At 43.0% G+C, this 16,440-nt stretch overlaps 1 protein-coding gene across 1 annotated transcript; it reads left to right on the forward strand.

Moving 5' to 3' along the window:
- The first annotated feature begins 2,931 nt into the window (after positions 1-2,931).
- LOC118368529 (YTH domain-containing family protein 2-like) lies at positions 2,932-15,742 on the forward strand. The gene is made up of 6 exons (XM_035752694.2): positions 2,932-3,149; positions 3,373-3,397; positions 4,751-4,827; positions 5,466-7,094; positions 9,280-9,348; positions 14,809-15,742. The coding sequence occupies exons 1-6, from the start codon at positions 3,123-3,125 to the stop codon at positions 14,830-14,832; spliced, it is 1,851 nt and encodes a 616-aa protein (XP_035608587.1). The 5' UTR covers positions 2,932-3,122; the 3' UTR covers positions 14,833-15,742.
- The last annotated feature ends 698 nt before the right edge of the window (positions 15,743-16,440 follow it).

Consider the following 16,440-nt stretch of genomic DNA (forward strand, 5'->3'; position numbering starts at 1 on the left):
CTGTGATTATTATTTGACCATGCTGGTCATCTATGAACGTTTGAACATCTTGAAGAATGATCTGGCCTTAATGGCCATGTACTCTTATTATCTCCACCTGGCCTCCCCTCAGAGCCTGGTTCTAGTTTTCTTCCTAGGTTCCTGCCTTTCTCTGGAATTTTTCCTAGCCACCATGCTTCTACATCTGCATTGCTTGCTGTTTGGGTTTTTAGGCTGGTTTTGATTTGATTGATACACACCTCTAACATTTTTTTGTGACCAACAGATGCATATCCGTATTCCCAGTAATGTAAAATCCATAGATTAGGGCCTAATGAATTCATGTCAATTTACTGATTTCCGTATATGAACTGTAACTCAGCAAAATATTTGAAATTGTTGCATTTTGCATTCATATTTTTGTTCAGTGTAGTTATACAAGTGCCGCATTCAACGGCCACCAGTTAGCAAGTTGGACATTTCTGAGTTTCCTAGATCCGACTAGCACATGAACTCGGCATTATAATGCTCATTCACATGCGCAGTTTTACTACAGGTCTGATTTATAACAGTAAACAACTATGGCATGTGCCAAGTTTTTGTGCATGTGCACTCTTTTCAGAAATGGAGCACCATTGAGTACATTAGTGTAAAATGTACTCAATGGTTATAGAGGAGGGCCCACACTTTTAAGTTGGGGCCTCCTAACTCCTCTAGCTCCACAATGAGAGAGGGTGCAGACAAGGCAGCAGGCTGTTAGTCAGCCTGCCAGCTTAGTGGAGTCTGCCACTAGCACAGTCACTGTAGTAAGCTCAGCTATCCCCATTGAGACCGTGTCTGTGCCTCGATCTTGGTTGGGCAAAACTAAACATGGAGGTGTTCGCCTCAGCAATCTCACTGGAATAAAGACATCCTCCATTCCTGTCATTATTGAAAGAGATTGTGATATCTCACATCTCAAAATAGGGATACTTATTGTTAGATCCCTCACTTCCAAGGCTGTTATAATAAATGAACTAATCACTGATCCTAATCTTGATGTGATTGGACTGACTGAAACATGGCTTAAGCCTGATGAATTGACTGTGTTAAACGAGGCCTCTCCTCCTGGTTACACTAGTGACCACATCCCCAATGCAACCCGCAAAGGTGGAGGTGTTGCTAAGATTTACGATAGAAAATTTCAATACATTTTTTAAAAAGACTGCATTTTCGTCTTTTGAGCTTCTCGTCATGAAATCTATGCAGCCTACTCAATCACTTTATATAGCTACTGTTTACAGGCCTCCGTATCTACAGTCGTGGCCAAAAGTTTTGAGAATGACACAAATATTAATTTTCACAAAGTCTGCTGCCTCCATTTGTATGATGGCAATTTGCATATACTCCAGAATGTTATGAAGAGTGATCAGATGAATTTCAATTTATTGCAAAGTCCCTCTTTGCCATGCAAATGAACTGAATCCCTAAAAAAACATTTCCACTGCATTTCAGCCCTGCCACAAAAGGACCAGCTGACATCATGTCAGTGATTCTCTCGTTAACACAGGTGTGAGTGATGACGAGAACAAGGCTGGAGATTACTCTGTCATGCTGATTGAGTTCAAATAAGACTGGAAGCTTCAAAAGGAGAGTGGTGCTTGGAATAATTGTTCTTCCTCTGTCAACCATGGTTACCTGCAAGGAAACACGTGCCGTCATCATTGTGTTGCACAAAAAAAGGGCTTCACAGGCAAGGATATTGCTGCCAGTAAGATTGCACCTAAATCAACCATTTATCGGATCATCAAGCACCTCAAGGAGAGCGGTTCAATTGTTGTGAAGAAGGCTTCAGGGTGCCCAAGTCCAGCAAGTGCCAGGACCGTCTCCTAAAGTTGATTCAGCTGCGGGATCGGGGCACCACCAGTACAGAGCTTGCTCAGGAATTGCAGCAGGCAGGTGTGAGTGCATCTGCACGCACAGTGAGGCGAAGACTTTTGGAGGATGGCCTGGTGTCAAGAAGGGCAGCAACGAAGCCACTTCTCTCCAGGAAAAACATCAGGGACAGACTAATATTCTGCAAAAGGTACAGGGATTGGACTGGGGTAAAGTCATTTTCTCTGATGAATCACCTTTCCGATTGTTTGGGGCATCTGGAAAAAAGCTTGTCTGGAGAAGACAAGGTGAGCGCTATCATCAGTCCTGTGTCATGCCAACAGTAAAGCATCCTGAGACCATTCATGTGTTGGGTTGCTTCTCAGCCAAGGGAGTGGGCTCACTCACAATTTTGCCTAAGAATACAGCCATGAATAAAGAATCGTACCAACACATCCTCCGAGAGCAACTTCTCCCAACCATCCAGGAACAGTTTGGTGATGAACAATGCCTTTTCCAGCATGATGGACCACCTTGCCATTAGGCAAAAGTGATAACTAAGTGGCTCGGGGGAAACAAAACATTGATATTTTGGGTCCATGGCCAGGAAACTCCCCAGACCTTAATCCCATTGAGAACTTGTGGTCAATCCTCAAGAGGCGGGTGGACAAACAAAACCTCACAAATTCTGACAAACTCCAAGCATTGATTATGCAAGAATGGGCTGCCATCAGTCAGGATGTGGCCCAGAAGTTAATTGATAGCATGCCACGGCGGATTGCAAAGGTCTTGAAAAAGAAGGGTCAACACTGCAAATATTGACTCTTTGCATCAACTTCATGTATTTGTCAATATTAGCCATTAACACTTATGAAATGCTTGTAATTGTACTTCAGTATTCCATAGTAGCATCTGACAAAAATATCAAAAGACACTGAAGCAGCAAACTTTGTGAAAATGTATGTTTGTGTCATTCTCAAAACTTTTGGCCACGACTGTATTATAACAATATTTCCAATTGCCTATTTGAAAGCCTACCTGCATAATATAGTTCCTCCATGCCGTTAAGGGGCGCATTTCCGTCATAAATAAACGCTTTCGAAAAACCCGGCCTCTCAGCCATGTTGAGATGTCGCTCAGCGCTGAGAGAGCTGCAGCCCGCCATTGTGTAGATTCTAAGCTCTGTAGAGAGACAGGGGCACTTGGCTAACTCTCAAATAGACAATTCATATACCCTCCCACTTAAATTAAAAACGAATTAAAATACAAAAGGCTCCAGGGAGAAAGACATGTCAGCCAGCAGCCTTCTTGAACAGGTAAAGAGAGTCACTTTCTGAATATTTACGAGACCAAATTTCCATCGAGACGTAGCTAGTTAGGATAACGTTAGCTTGTTCCAGAGGCAGTGACTCTCTGTAGTGCAAGTAGGCCTGACCACCTGCTAAAGGACTGACTGGTGAATATACATTTCTTCATTTATTTTTCCCTTCCTCTCTTCTCATAAATCAAACCTTCATGAATCACCTGGACCCAATCCAGAGACCGAAAGGCCAAGGAAACAAAGGTAAGTCATCGTAACATTACTAGTTTGCTGGCTCTGTATGCGAATCTTTTTCGTGCGGTGTGTACGGAAACCCTCTTCTGCGTGGGCAAATGTGATGATGGCTCGCTAGCTAGCCAGATAGCAGGCCAGTATCACCAAAGTGCCAATTTCGCTTCTATAGTTGATTGGACATGTGAACAAATTTCCGATACGTTGGTAGTACCTACTTAGCTAATCCTTTAGTTTAATTACATTTACTGTCAGTTGTGCGAATACACAATTTTGTATTTTGAGGAAATCCGTCAGCGCCAGCTTTAACGTTCGCTAGTTAGCCTGGCTAGCTTGGTAGTTAGATTGTGCTACCTGACTGGGATTACGCTACATTTGCAAACCAGCTCGCTCTACATTTCTCAAGTCCGACAGCTAGTTAGTGGCTAACTTGAGTTTTGGTTAAATGCTAGCGACTACCTTAATTGGAACCTTTTTTACGCAAACTAAACCGGTTGTTCCATGTACTTCCTTAAAGCTAGCTGGCTAAACATGCGATTTAAAGGATTCTTTGCGAACATAAGCATGAATTGCCTGCCAATGACACGTCTTCGAGCATGCTGTTCTCACTGTGCCACTAGCTTGGCTATTTCCACCATAACCATTTAAGCTTAAACGTTTTAGTTCAATATTTGGAGGCAACTTTGTTTACTAGCCAGGCCTGTTTTCCAGTTTGGCTATTCTTTTTCAGATTATGCTCATGTCAGGACGAACTGACACGCGTCGGACACAAGTTAAAGTTATGTCATGACCCCCGAGCACTGGTGTTAAATAGCAATCGATTGAGTTTGTTCTTCCAAAATTGCAGCTAGAAACAATATAAATATAGTACAGCAGCACCTTAACGCCTATTTCCATTCCCATTGGTGGCTGTCAAGATATTTATGCGACTGATTCACTGTAATAAACAGGCCGTTTTGCATGTAGCGATAGTTCTGCAGTTACGTTATTTTTTGGTAGATTTTATATCTAACATACCGCAGCACATGATACAACCCGATGCCTATGGCCTACAGTTGCTTGTTTTAAAGGTGGGACAGTAGTTATAGGTCTAGCCAGCATGAAAGATGACTGTTGTCCAACTCAACCAACCCAATGCTACCCATTTTAAGTGCATTAAAACAGCTTATTGTGCAATTTGTGACAGTGAACTCAAGTTGTGCCATACTACAGATGTATTATTAAATGTAAGGACTTCCTGATTCTTATTGTCATCCTACTCACCACCAGCCACAAATATGTAGGCCTATGACGAGTTGTAACTATTTCCACCTCGTGCAAACAGATATATCCAGATGTCTTACATTGCTGCCTACTCTTTTCCAGTGCAAAACGGAGCTGTGACCCAAAAGGATACTTTGAATGATGAGTTTGAGCCTTACCTGAACACTCAGGCCAGACAGGTGAGTACCACTTCTATCAGCTTTACTAGGCCACACTCTGCTCCTAACGTTTGCCTGCTTAGGCTGCCTTATTCATAGCGTTTGTTCAAGTAACATTTTAAACCTGCCTCTGTATTAATAGAAATGATCAGGATGATCAACGAGCTGTCTGACTCATAGATTACGATAGTAAACATGCAAAACAGGGATATTTTGCTTTATAGCTTTACAGTAAATTACTTTTATACTGTTGCAATTCATCATGTGTCCGATCCAGGGCATTTAGCTCACTCTTCTCTCCCGGTTTACTACGTAGTCCATTTGCTTTCCTAGAATTCCAATTCATAATTAAACTGCCGTTCATCTTGTCGTAACTGCCTCAGTTGGCATCCATCATTGGGTGCCCCTTAGTAGAGTGGGCACTTCCCAGAAAAGTGGGCCACAATGGAAATAATGGAGCCTGTATTCCTCCAGTCAAAGGAATGCTGCATCTTTTTGTTGTGTAGCAATGCCACTGTTTCTCTTCATAAAGCAGTTCACTAGTGTGAAAATGGCCAGTTGTCCTAGTCTAGGCGGTGACAGAGGCTGATGGAGATTCAGAAAAGGATGTAATGATTGAAATACAGTCAGCAGTCTAACTAGTGTTCTTCTCTTCCCAGAGCAATGCGTATACGGCCATGTCAGACTCCTACATGCCAAGTTACTACAGCCCTTCCATAGGATTCTCGTACTCCCTGAACGAGGCAGCATGGTCCACCGGCGGCGATCCCCCCATGCCTTACCTTGCCTCGTATGGACAGCTGAGCAACGGGGAGCACCACTTCCTGCCCGATGCCATGTTCAGCCAACCCGGCCCGCTGGGCAGCAATCCCTTCCTGGGCCAGCACGGCTTTAACTTCTTCCCCAGTGGCATCGATTTCTCGGCCTGGGGCAACAACAGCTCTCAGGGACAGTCCACGCAGAGCTCTGGCTACAGCAGCAGCTACGCCTACGCGCCCAGCTCGCTAGGGGGTGCCATGATCGACGGACAGTCCCCCTTCACCCAGAACGAGCCCCTCAACAAAGCCCCCGGCATGAACAGCTTGGACAGCTTGGCGGGGCTTAAGATTGGAGGGGGTGCTGGGGACATGGGGGTGCCCAAGGTCGTGGGCTCCGGGCTCCCCGGGGGACCCCTGGGCCACAGCCAGGTGTCTGGTGGAGCTCCCAGCATGCCACTGCCCCCCATTGCCCCTGCCAAACCCGCATCCTGGGCAGACATTGCTGGCAAGCCTGCCAAGCCTCAGCCCAAGCTGAAAACCAAAGGGGGCATAGTGGGTACCAACCTTCCCCCTCCGCCCATTAAACACAACATGGACATCGGCACTTGGGACAACAAGGGGAACATGCCTAAAGCGTCCACCCCACAGCATGCGCCTATCCCCAGCAATGGGCAGCCGCCCAACCAGGCCTCCCCTCAGCCCGGCACCATGGCCGGAGGGACCCCACAACTACAGCTCAGCAACGGGCAGTTGGTGGCACCTTTGGCCCAGCTTGGGCAGCACCAGTTCCCTGTGAACGGGCAGCAGGGCATGGGGGGGCCGCTGCAGCTCTCCCAGGGCCCCCCTCCCACCACTCAGCCCACCCGCTGGGTCCCTCCACGGAACCGCACTAACGGCTTTGGGGATGGCGGGGTGGGACAGTCTCCCCCCAACTCTGGTGTGGGCGGAGTGCAGGTAACTTCGGAGCCCCACCCGGTGCTGGAGAAACTGCGCCTGGTCAACAACTACAACCCCAAGGACTTTGACTGGAACCCCAAGCAGGGGCGTGTGTTCATCATCAAGAGCTACTCTGAAGACGACATCCACCGCTCCATCAAGTACAACATCTGGTGTAGCACAGAGCACGGCAATAAGCGGCTGGACGCCGCCTATCGCTCGCTGGGTGCTAAGGGCCCCCTCTACCTTCTCTTCAGCGTCAACGGCAGTGGCCACTTCTGCGGCGTGGCGGAGATGCGCTCGCCCGTGGACTACAACACCTGCGCCGGTGTGTGGTCGCAGGACAAGTGGAAGGGGCGCTTTGATGTGCGCTGGATCTTTGTTAAGGACGTTCCCAACAGCCAGCTACGGCACATCCGCCTGGAGAACAATGAGAACAAGCCAGTGACCAACTCGCGGGACACGCAGGAGGTGCCCCTGGACAAGGCACGGCAGGTGCTGAAGATCATCGCTGGCTACAAGCACACCACCTCCATCTTCGACGACTTCTCCCACTACGAGAAGCGCCAGGAGGAGGAGGAGTGTGTGAAAAAGGTAACGGCCTACCCTCCACCCACCTGGGGAAATTAATAGGCCTATACCTGGGGTTGGGAGGGTGGGGGCATGGGAAACTGTGTGTGAAGGTTCTGAGAGCATCTGGATAACTAAAATTCTGTTGGGTGTTATGTTGATGTAGATCATCAATCATTATGTATGTGTTAATCTTACAATGTGCCATTCCAACATAAAATGTAGATATGCCATGAACAAAATACAGTCTATTTTATTTATATATATATATATATATATATATATATATATTCAATAAATGCTGACTAGTGTTGATCAGTGGTGTCTGTATTGAATGTATATATGTTTTTGTTGTGTTGGAAATGTTATTAGGAATGTATTACTTTTGCATAGGCATTTACAGTTAAATTATGCCCTCTTTGAGATGGGGTTTGAAGTTATTTAGGAAATGCTTCAGACGCTTAGCTCACCAAACCAGTGCTCTAGCCCTTAAGGCCACTATGTCCATATATACAATTTAAGAAGGGGGAGCAGAAAGGTTTTTGCTAGAATCAATTGAACCAAATTTATTAAACCTAAATGCCAGCAGTCTACCTTGTGCCCACCAAAATGCATTTTGTTGTTGACCTTCTCTAGAGACTCCCAAAATAATTAGAATATGAATTATTATGCTCAGTCTTATACAAAGGCTTCTATTCACATATGAAATGCATGTTTACATTGGCCCTTCAGTCTAAATGTCCATGGGACCCCAAGTGGCCCAGTGGTCTATGGAACTGCATCTCAGTGCAAGACTACAGTCCCTGGTTCGAATCCAGGCTGTATCGCATCTGGCCGTGATTGGTAGTCCCATACGCCGGTGCACAATTGCTCCGGGGTAGGCCATATATTGTAAATAAGATTTTGTTCTTAACTGACCTGCCTAGTTAAATAAAGGTTAAATTAAGAAAAATACATATAATGTATGTTAATCCTTTGTGGTGTTGAGCAAGCATTTGTTCCCAATCTACTAATGTTGATGACTTCCACTCACAGCAGTGCAACAACTTGTTTTGAAGATGATATATTGAAGGCCATGTTATCAAAAACTGTAAGTAGGATGGTGGCATATTCAAATCTTATCCTACAAGGTCTGGATTACTAGTAATTTATTGCCCCAACCTGGTGTCCCATATCTAAATCAGTCACTGGTTAGAAGGGGGGAATGGGGGAGGGGGGAATGGGGGGCAGGCAATGGAACTGGCTTTGAGGTACAGATTTTAATTTGACGGCCCTATAGGCTTGCACAGTTTCTGACTCATTGCCAAGCTGTGTATATCATAATAGATTGTCAGAAAGGGGTACACTCTCTGTAGTACTGACCCTGTTTTTATAGTGACTACAGTGCTTGTTTGTCAGGTCTGAGATGCGGATGCGGCTTTCTTTACATCAAAACTTAGGCCTGGTTATATTAGACAGTCCTGTCTGCTGTGGCAAAAATATGTTGCTAATTTACATTCTACATTGTATGTTTCCTTCAAGTTTATATTGCTGAAACACAAATCATGCTTCCTTACATGGTGCTCTCTAATAACATTTTATTTTTGAACTTGAGTTGTTGAGGTGTCCTTTCCCAGCAGTGACTTCACATTGCATGACTGAGGCTATGTGTGCAAAAAGTGCGTTATTTACTGCGGCAAGGAAACTGCTCTGCACCTGGGGGTGTTTCTCAGGGAAACTCCCCTGTAAATATTTGGAAAAGACTATATTTACTAGTTGTCAAAGATCAATCTGTAACTGGTATTTTATCAATGAATTAACTATAGCTTCCACTTATCTAGCAAAACATGAGATGCGTGTTAATCATAGTTTTGTGCTTTACATATTGATCCAGATTGGTGATAACCACGGATTACTGACTGGTATTGATGGAATATCAACATACACTTAGGTTCAGGCTTCAGAGTAGAGCTGAGAGTCATGTGTGCTAGGAAGGTGATATGCTGACAACTCAAATGATGAATGATCCTTGCTGTATAACGTAACAATGAAACAAAAGATTGTTTTAGAGAGCGATCACGGTTGACTCATTTTTCATCTATCCACTTTGATACCACGTAGTACATTTTTGTAAGTTCGTTAAGGTGGTGCATGTATGCCTGAGGTCGATTGAGGCCTCACATCCTTTCTGTTTTGTTCCAAACTAAAGCGTGATGTTTTGTGTTACCAGGTGGAAGTCCAGGGAAGCGAGCCGTACCCCAGCAACCCAAACCCCAGCAGGAGTCATTACAGACTTCAGGTAACATGCCCTAGCGCTCCCACCGTTCTCTTGGACCAACCTTTTTGTATGGATTTATACTTCATTAGGCCAGGTAGCCTAGTGGTTAAGAGTATTGGGCCAGTAACCGAAAGGTTGCTGGTTTGAATCCCTGAGCTGACCAGGTGATGTCTGTGCCTTTGAGCAAGGCACTTAACTCTAATTGCTCCTGTAAGTTGCTCTGTATAAGAGTGACTTATTGCTGATATTTCCACAGAGTTCAAAATAACACTCTGAAATTGTCATAATTATCATGTCTTTTCAGTTTAAGCTTTTTCAAAAGAACGCTTCCGATTTCAGCTTGTTCAGTTGGGATGGTGATTTTGGCCCACAACATTACTTCAATCGGATTATTCTGACCAATGACCAGTCATTTATTTGTGTACAGTGCCTTCGGAAAGTATTCAGACCCATTGACTTCTCCCACATTTTATTTTATAGCCTCATTTTAAAATGGATTTAAAATAATAATTAGCCAACTACACAATACCCCATAATGTCCAGGCAAAAACTGTTTTTTAGCCAATTTATTACAAATAAAAACAACTTCAATACCTTGTTGACAGTGCCAGTCAGAGCAAAAACCAAGCCATGAGGTCAAATGAATTGTCCGTAGAGCTCCGAGACAGGATTGTGTCGAGGCGCAGATCGGTGGAAGGGTACCAAAACATTTCTGCAGCATTGAAGGTCCCCAAGAACACAGTGGCCTCCATCATTCTTAAATGGAAGAAGATTGGATCCACAAAGACACTTACTAAAGCTGGCCGCATGGCCGAACTGAGCAATCGGGGGTGAACTGCTTTGGTCAGGGAAGTGACCAAGAACCCGATGGCCTCTGACAGCTCCTCTGAGGAGATTTGAGAAACTTCCAGAAGGACCACCATCTCTGCAGCACTCCACCAATCAAGCCTTTATATGGTAGAGTGGCCAGACAGAAGCCACTCCTCAGTAAAATGCACATGACTCTCAGACCATGAGAAACAAGATTCTCTGGTCTGATGAAGCCAAGATTGAACTCCTTGGCCTGAATGCCAAGTGTCACGTCTGGAGGAACCTGGCACCACCCCTATGGTGAATCGTGGTGGTGGCAGTATTATGCTGTGGGGATGTTTTTCAGCTGCAAGGACTGAGAGACTGGTCAAGATTGAGGAAAAGATGAACGGCGCAATGTACAGAGATCTTTGAAAACCTGCTCCAGAGCGCTCAGGACCTCAGACTGGGGGGGCAAAGGTTCACCTTCCAAAAAGACGACGCAGGAGTGGCTTCGGGACAAGTCTTTGAGTGGCCCAGCCAGAGTCCGGACTTGAACATCTGTGGAGAAACCTGAAAATGTCTGTCCCGCAATGCTCCCCATCCAACCTGATAAGAGCTTGAGAGGATCTGCAGAGGAAAATGGGAGAAACTCTACAAATACAGGTGTGCCATATTTGTAGCGTCATACCCAAGAATACTCAATGCTGCCAAAGGTTTTTCAAGTACTGAGTAAAGGGTCTGAATACTTATGTAAATGTGATATTTCTGTTTATTTTTTATAAATGATCAAATATTTCTAAACCTGTTAAGTTGAGCGGTCTGAATACGTACTCAGAAAGTATTGTGACTTGAAATGGATAAATTTTCTGGGCACAAAATATATATATTTTGGCATGACTAAGAACACTGGGAAATCAGCTCCAAATTGAAATTTTGGGAAAAGTATGCCCACGCATTAAAACACGTGATCGTATACTAATTTAAGCAAGGTTTGTCATTTGTATATTTTAGTCACATATTATATCGGTTTGGGCTTCTTGCTATCCATTTGCAGCCTACAAATAATGTAATTGTTTCGGCACCCGACCATCCGCGCAAGAAAGATGGCCCGCGGCTGATCCTAGTTGATCCCTGCTCTGGAGTCTAGACGATCCTTTCTGCCAATCGGGGCTGTGTACATGAACATACTGAATATAAATGTAACCTTGCAATAATTTCAATGATTTTACGTAAAGGAAATCAGTCAGTTGAAATAAATTCATTAGTCCCTAATCTATGGATTTCGCATGACTGGGATTACCGTCATATGTATTCCCAGATACCTTGGTATCTGCTGTGACCACCATTTGTCTCATGCAGTGCGACATCTCCTTCGCATAGAGTTTATCAGGCTGTTAATTGTGGAATGTTGTCCCCCATGAATTTGCAGGATATTGGCGGGAACTGGATTATGCTGTCGTACACATTGATCCAGAGTATGTATACCAGACATGCTCAATTGGTGACATGTCTGAGTATGCAGGCCATGGATGAACTGTGACATTTTCAGCCCTGTTTTAGATCATTCAATTCTCTGTTAACCTGTCTAGGACTGGGGTTCCGCCAGCGATACATGTATGTTTTGTTCGGTAAAGTTCATATTTGTATCCAAAAATCTTATTTTACATTGGTGTGTTATGTTCAGTAGTTCCAAAGCATGCAGTGATTTTGCAGAGCCACATGAATTCACAGAAATACTCATTATAAATGTTGATGAAAATTCAAGTGTTATGCATGGAACTTTTAGATGCACTTCTCCTTAATGCAACCGCTGTGTCAGATTATTTTTTTTTTACTTGACAGAAAAAGCATAATCTGAGAACGGCGCTCAGAGCCCAAACCAGCCAGAGAAATATCTGCCATGTTTGGTAGTCAACATTAGTCATAAATAGCATTACAAATATTCACTTACCTTTGATCTTCATCAGAATGCACTCCCAGGAATCGCAGTTCCACAATAAATGCTTGTTTTGTTAGATAATGTCCATGATTTATGTCCAAATAGCTTCTTTTGTTTGGGCGTTTGGTAAACAAATCCAAAAGCGTGTTCTGGTCCAGTCGGACAAAGTTCAAAAAGTTATATTACAGGTCGAAGAAACTTGTCAAACTAAGTATAGAATCAATCTTTAGGATGTTATCATAAACGTTCAATAATGTTCCAACCGGAGAATTCCATTGTCTGTAGAAAAGCAATGGAACGAGCGGTACCTCATGTGAAATGCATAACTGAGAACGAGGCTGCTGTTAGACCCCTTAGTCAAACAGCTCTCATCCGGCCCCCCTTCACAGGAGCAGGCTGAAACAACGTTCTAAAGACGGTTGACATCTAGTGGAAAACTTAAGAAGTGCAAAATAACCCATATCCCACTGTGAATTCGATAGGGGCTGAGTTGAACTACAAGAACTACCAGATTTTACACTTCCTGTTTGGATTTTTTTCTCAGGTTTTTGCCTGCCATATGACTTCTGTTATACTCAGACATCATTCAAACAGTTTTAGAAACTTCAGTGTTTTCTATCCAATACTAATAATAATATGCATATATTAGCATCTTGGACTGAGTAGGAGTCAGTTCACTCTGGGCACACTATTCATCCAAAAGTGAAAATGCTACCCCCTATCCCAAAGAAGTTAATGGCTCTGGTAGTCTTTTCTACAGTCAGCATGCCAATTGCACACTCACTCTAATTGAGACATCTGTAGCATTATGACACAACTGCACATTTTGGAGTAGCCTTTTATTGTCCCCGGCACAAGGTGCACCAGTGTAATGATCATACAGTTTAAGAATTAGGCCCTTTTCTTCCAATTTTCACCTAAAATGACATATCCAAATCTAACTGCCTGAACAAGGATATGCATATTCTTGATTCCATTTGAAAGGAAACACTGAAGTTTGTGGAAATGTGAAATTAATGTAGCAAACTTTAGTTTTGGTTCAGTCTTTGAAATGCAAGAGGCCATAATGTGCTATTCCAGGTTAGGTGCGGTTTAGATTTTGGCCACTAGATGGCAGCAGTGTATGTGCAGTTGAAGACTGATTCAAAATGTTGTATCAAGACTGCCCAAATGCGCCTAATTGGTTTATTAATACATTTTCAAGTTCATAACTGTGCACTCTCCTCATACAATATATCTCCTCATATACATATGTCTATGTCCGGGGAAATGTTCTTGTTACTTACAACCTCTGGCTAATGTGATTAGCATATGTTAGCTCAACCATGCCGCGGGTGGGAGGGGGGGACTCCAATCCTGTTGAGGGTAATCAGCTTCCTGATATTCCACACCTGTCAATTGGATTGATTTATCTTGGCAAAGAATTGCTCACTAACAGCGACGTAAACAAATTTGTGCAGAACATTTCAGCAATAAGGGTTTGATGCATATTGAAAGTTTCTTTTCATCTTTTATTTCAGCTCATGAAACATGGGACCAACACTTTACATGTTGTGTTTATTTTTGTTCAGTGTACCTAATTTCTTTGCTAATGTATAAAAATGAGCTGCCAAACACGCTTTGGTTAACTCTGAGGTCCCTCTGTTTGTGTCCAATTTAGGGAAATCCTCCTTTTAATTTTAGTGCCGTCCACTGTCGGAATAACCTACAAAATTCCTTGCATCTTGATTCCCTGGTGTTGCTAGGGCAGCTTTTAGGACTCTGGTGTTAACTCAAATCCTCAATGAATTCATTCTTGATTGTAGTGGATTTGTTTAGGTTGTGCTTTGTTTAATTTGTATTTTATTTGTAATGTTAATTTTTCACCCTGTTTGTGGAAATGTTTACTTGGTCTCATTCCCAATGGTGCCCCATGGTCTCAATTGGGCTCCCCTGAATAAAAATAAGTTTTTATATATTTAAAGAAGCATTTCACTATACACTGCAGAGAGTTTGGTGCATGCCAGAATTAGTAACTTTACGGACATGTCAGTGACATTTTGCTCTGGGGAACAAGTGGAGAGTAAAACCCAGCCTAACAGTCCTGCTACTTTGGATGTAACTTTTTGTATTTACATTTACATTTAAGTCATTTAGCAGACGCTCTTATCCAGAGCAGTGCGAGAGACTCATTCCAATGACAATTCCGTGTTTTATTTTCAAGAATTCAGTGTGTGGATAACGCCTGCTCATATGCTGGCAAAAACTACACTTCCAGTCTAGCATCTAAAAACCTGTTTTTCTGCTGCCCTGTTAGACAGCCACCTTTGTTTTGAAATCGGAGGATATTTCATCAAGTTAAATTCCCTTTATCTCAAGTGATCAAAATGCAGATGTACTTTGACATTTTGTGCTCTTTACTGAATGAGGACAAATGGTCCATGTCTTGCCATGGATGATTATTGCAAATGTCTGAAAAGGTGATCAGAACTGAATGTTGTAGGCAATACACATCCTATTTGTGTAGAACTACTTGGTGGGACCTGGTGGTAGGGAGATGCTTGGCACCAACAGACATGTGGCTTGCTTTTAAACTTAAGGTTTTACAAACTCTCCTCTCTTAAAGCCATTGATGGAGTATAATAATTATGCCCACAGGTTACATTAAAATTGGATCTACAACATTCTGAAAAGCCCTAAATCTCTGAAGTGTATGTTTTGATGTGAGTCCCTAAACTAAACTCTTCTTGTTTTCTCTTTGTGTCCCACAGGAGCGCCAAGGACGTGTCAAGTAACAGTTACTGCTTTGGGCAAAAGACTGCAATAGCCCCCACTTTCCACCCCATCTCACATTCAGATCTTTCAAGAAATGCAAAATGGAGGGGGAAATTAACCACGGACAAAAAAAATCGACTAAATGAAGACTTTCTTGATTTCTTTTTTCTTTAAAAGACTTACTTCGAACTTGTAGTAAAAGAAAAAGAAATGATTATTCATAGGACTACAACATAATGCATAGCATCCTTAGGTGAATCTCTTTTGTCCCACCCAACCCCACTCCACTACATATGCTTTTTTTCTGGTATGCTTTTTAAAAATAAAAAAACTTTATTTTTTATTTTTTTAACAATGATCGTCTGTTCTTACAGTCCAAGAGCAAGTCTATTTCTTCTTACGCAAAATTCTAGTGGAAATGTTTAGTGTCTGCTACTATTAGTGCCCAAAAGTCAAGGCGGGCCTTTTGTTTAATTTCTTTGTAAACCCCTCCATCCTGTGGACGATTAATGGATCCAATCAGGACGCAGACGGGGTCTCTTCAGTGGATATTTGTCGTTGTGGGTACTGTCATCTCACCCTGCAAGGAGTTTGTTTCCAATGCTTCTGTCATAAAGGAGAACTGAAATGGATGTTTGAGTTTACCCTGTTTTTTTTGGGGGGGGGGTAAGGTTTGGGGGAATTGAAAGTAAAAACATTATTACGTTTAGAACCTTGGTCATTGTATAATTATTTTATAGTGTACAATTGTACAAAACGGGCCCTGTTTCCAGTCCTCTTTCTGGACCTGTTCAGTAATGTTGCTTTTCTCTTGCCATTTTTGTTTCTTCCTCCCCTTTCGTTTTCTTAAAGACTGCGCTGACACTGGCCTCGCCCTGACTCTTTCTATTAATCAGTTCAAAGTAATAAATGTGGTATACTCAGCAAGAACATGTGCGTTCCCCTCGTTTGACTGTAAGCACTTCTTGTCATGCTATGTGCTTCCTTTTTCTGTATTTAAGGGAAAATGAATGTTTTATTACTTGGTAATTAAGCCCTATACCCTCGCACTTAATTCTACCCCAAACACCCCTCTTGCACCACTAACTACCTTTATCCCATCCACAATGTCCCCCCCTTCTCTTTCCCCTCCCCTGCTGGCTGCTTAACCATAACACCACCACTATCCTTGCAGAATGTCAATGTTGGTGGGAAAAAAATAAGGTCCTCTTTCAAAAACGACTGGCTTTTATCTGTGGCATAATAAAGATGCTCCACAAAAGTCCAGCTTGCTATTTTCTCTTCTTGAAACTAAGCTATGGGGGTTTCGGTAAGGACAGCATTCATGCATTAGGCCAGTAGACTTGAGTGGTATCTGTAGGTGTTTTCTATGTGCTACTGTTGTCATACTTGTGATCTTGTCATTGTGTTCAACTCTGCATCTGTAACTACTACAACTCAGGTCACTGTCAAGTATGTAACTGGAGGCATTGGTGTGAATTTCAGCCTACAGTTTGGGTCAGTCAAGGGCGATTTGGATTTTGTAATTGGCCTATTTTATGATGCCGTCTTGTTGTGGAATATGTTAGCAAAACAACTGGTGTATAGCATTAGCACAGACATGAGAAACATGCTTTCCGTATCATGAA

The sequence above is a fragment of the Oncorhynchus keta genome, chromosome 35 (genome assembly GCF_023373465.1).
Source record: "Oncorhynchus keta strain PuntledgeMale-10-30-2019 chromosome 35, Oket_V2, whole genome shotgun sequence".
Classification (NCBI taxonomy): Eukaryota; Metazoa; Chordata; class Actinopteri; order Salmoniformes; family Salmonidae; genus Oncorhynchus; species Oncorhynchus keta.

Bases quoted from the DNA above. Each gene is read 5' to 3' on its own strand.
- LOC118368529 (XM_035752694.2), top strand. From the start codon at position 3,123: ATGTCAGCCAGCAGCCTTCTTGAACAG. The intron at 4,828-5,465 runs GTGAGTACCACT...TTCTCTTCCCAG, and splicing joins TGAACACTCAGGCCAGACAG to AGCAATGCGTATACGGCCAT. The intron at 7,095-9,279 runs GTAACGGCCTAC...TTGTGTTACCAG, and splicing joins AGGAGGAGTGTGTGAAAAAG to GTGGAAGTCCAGGGAAGCGA.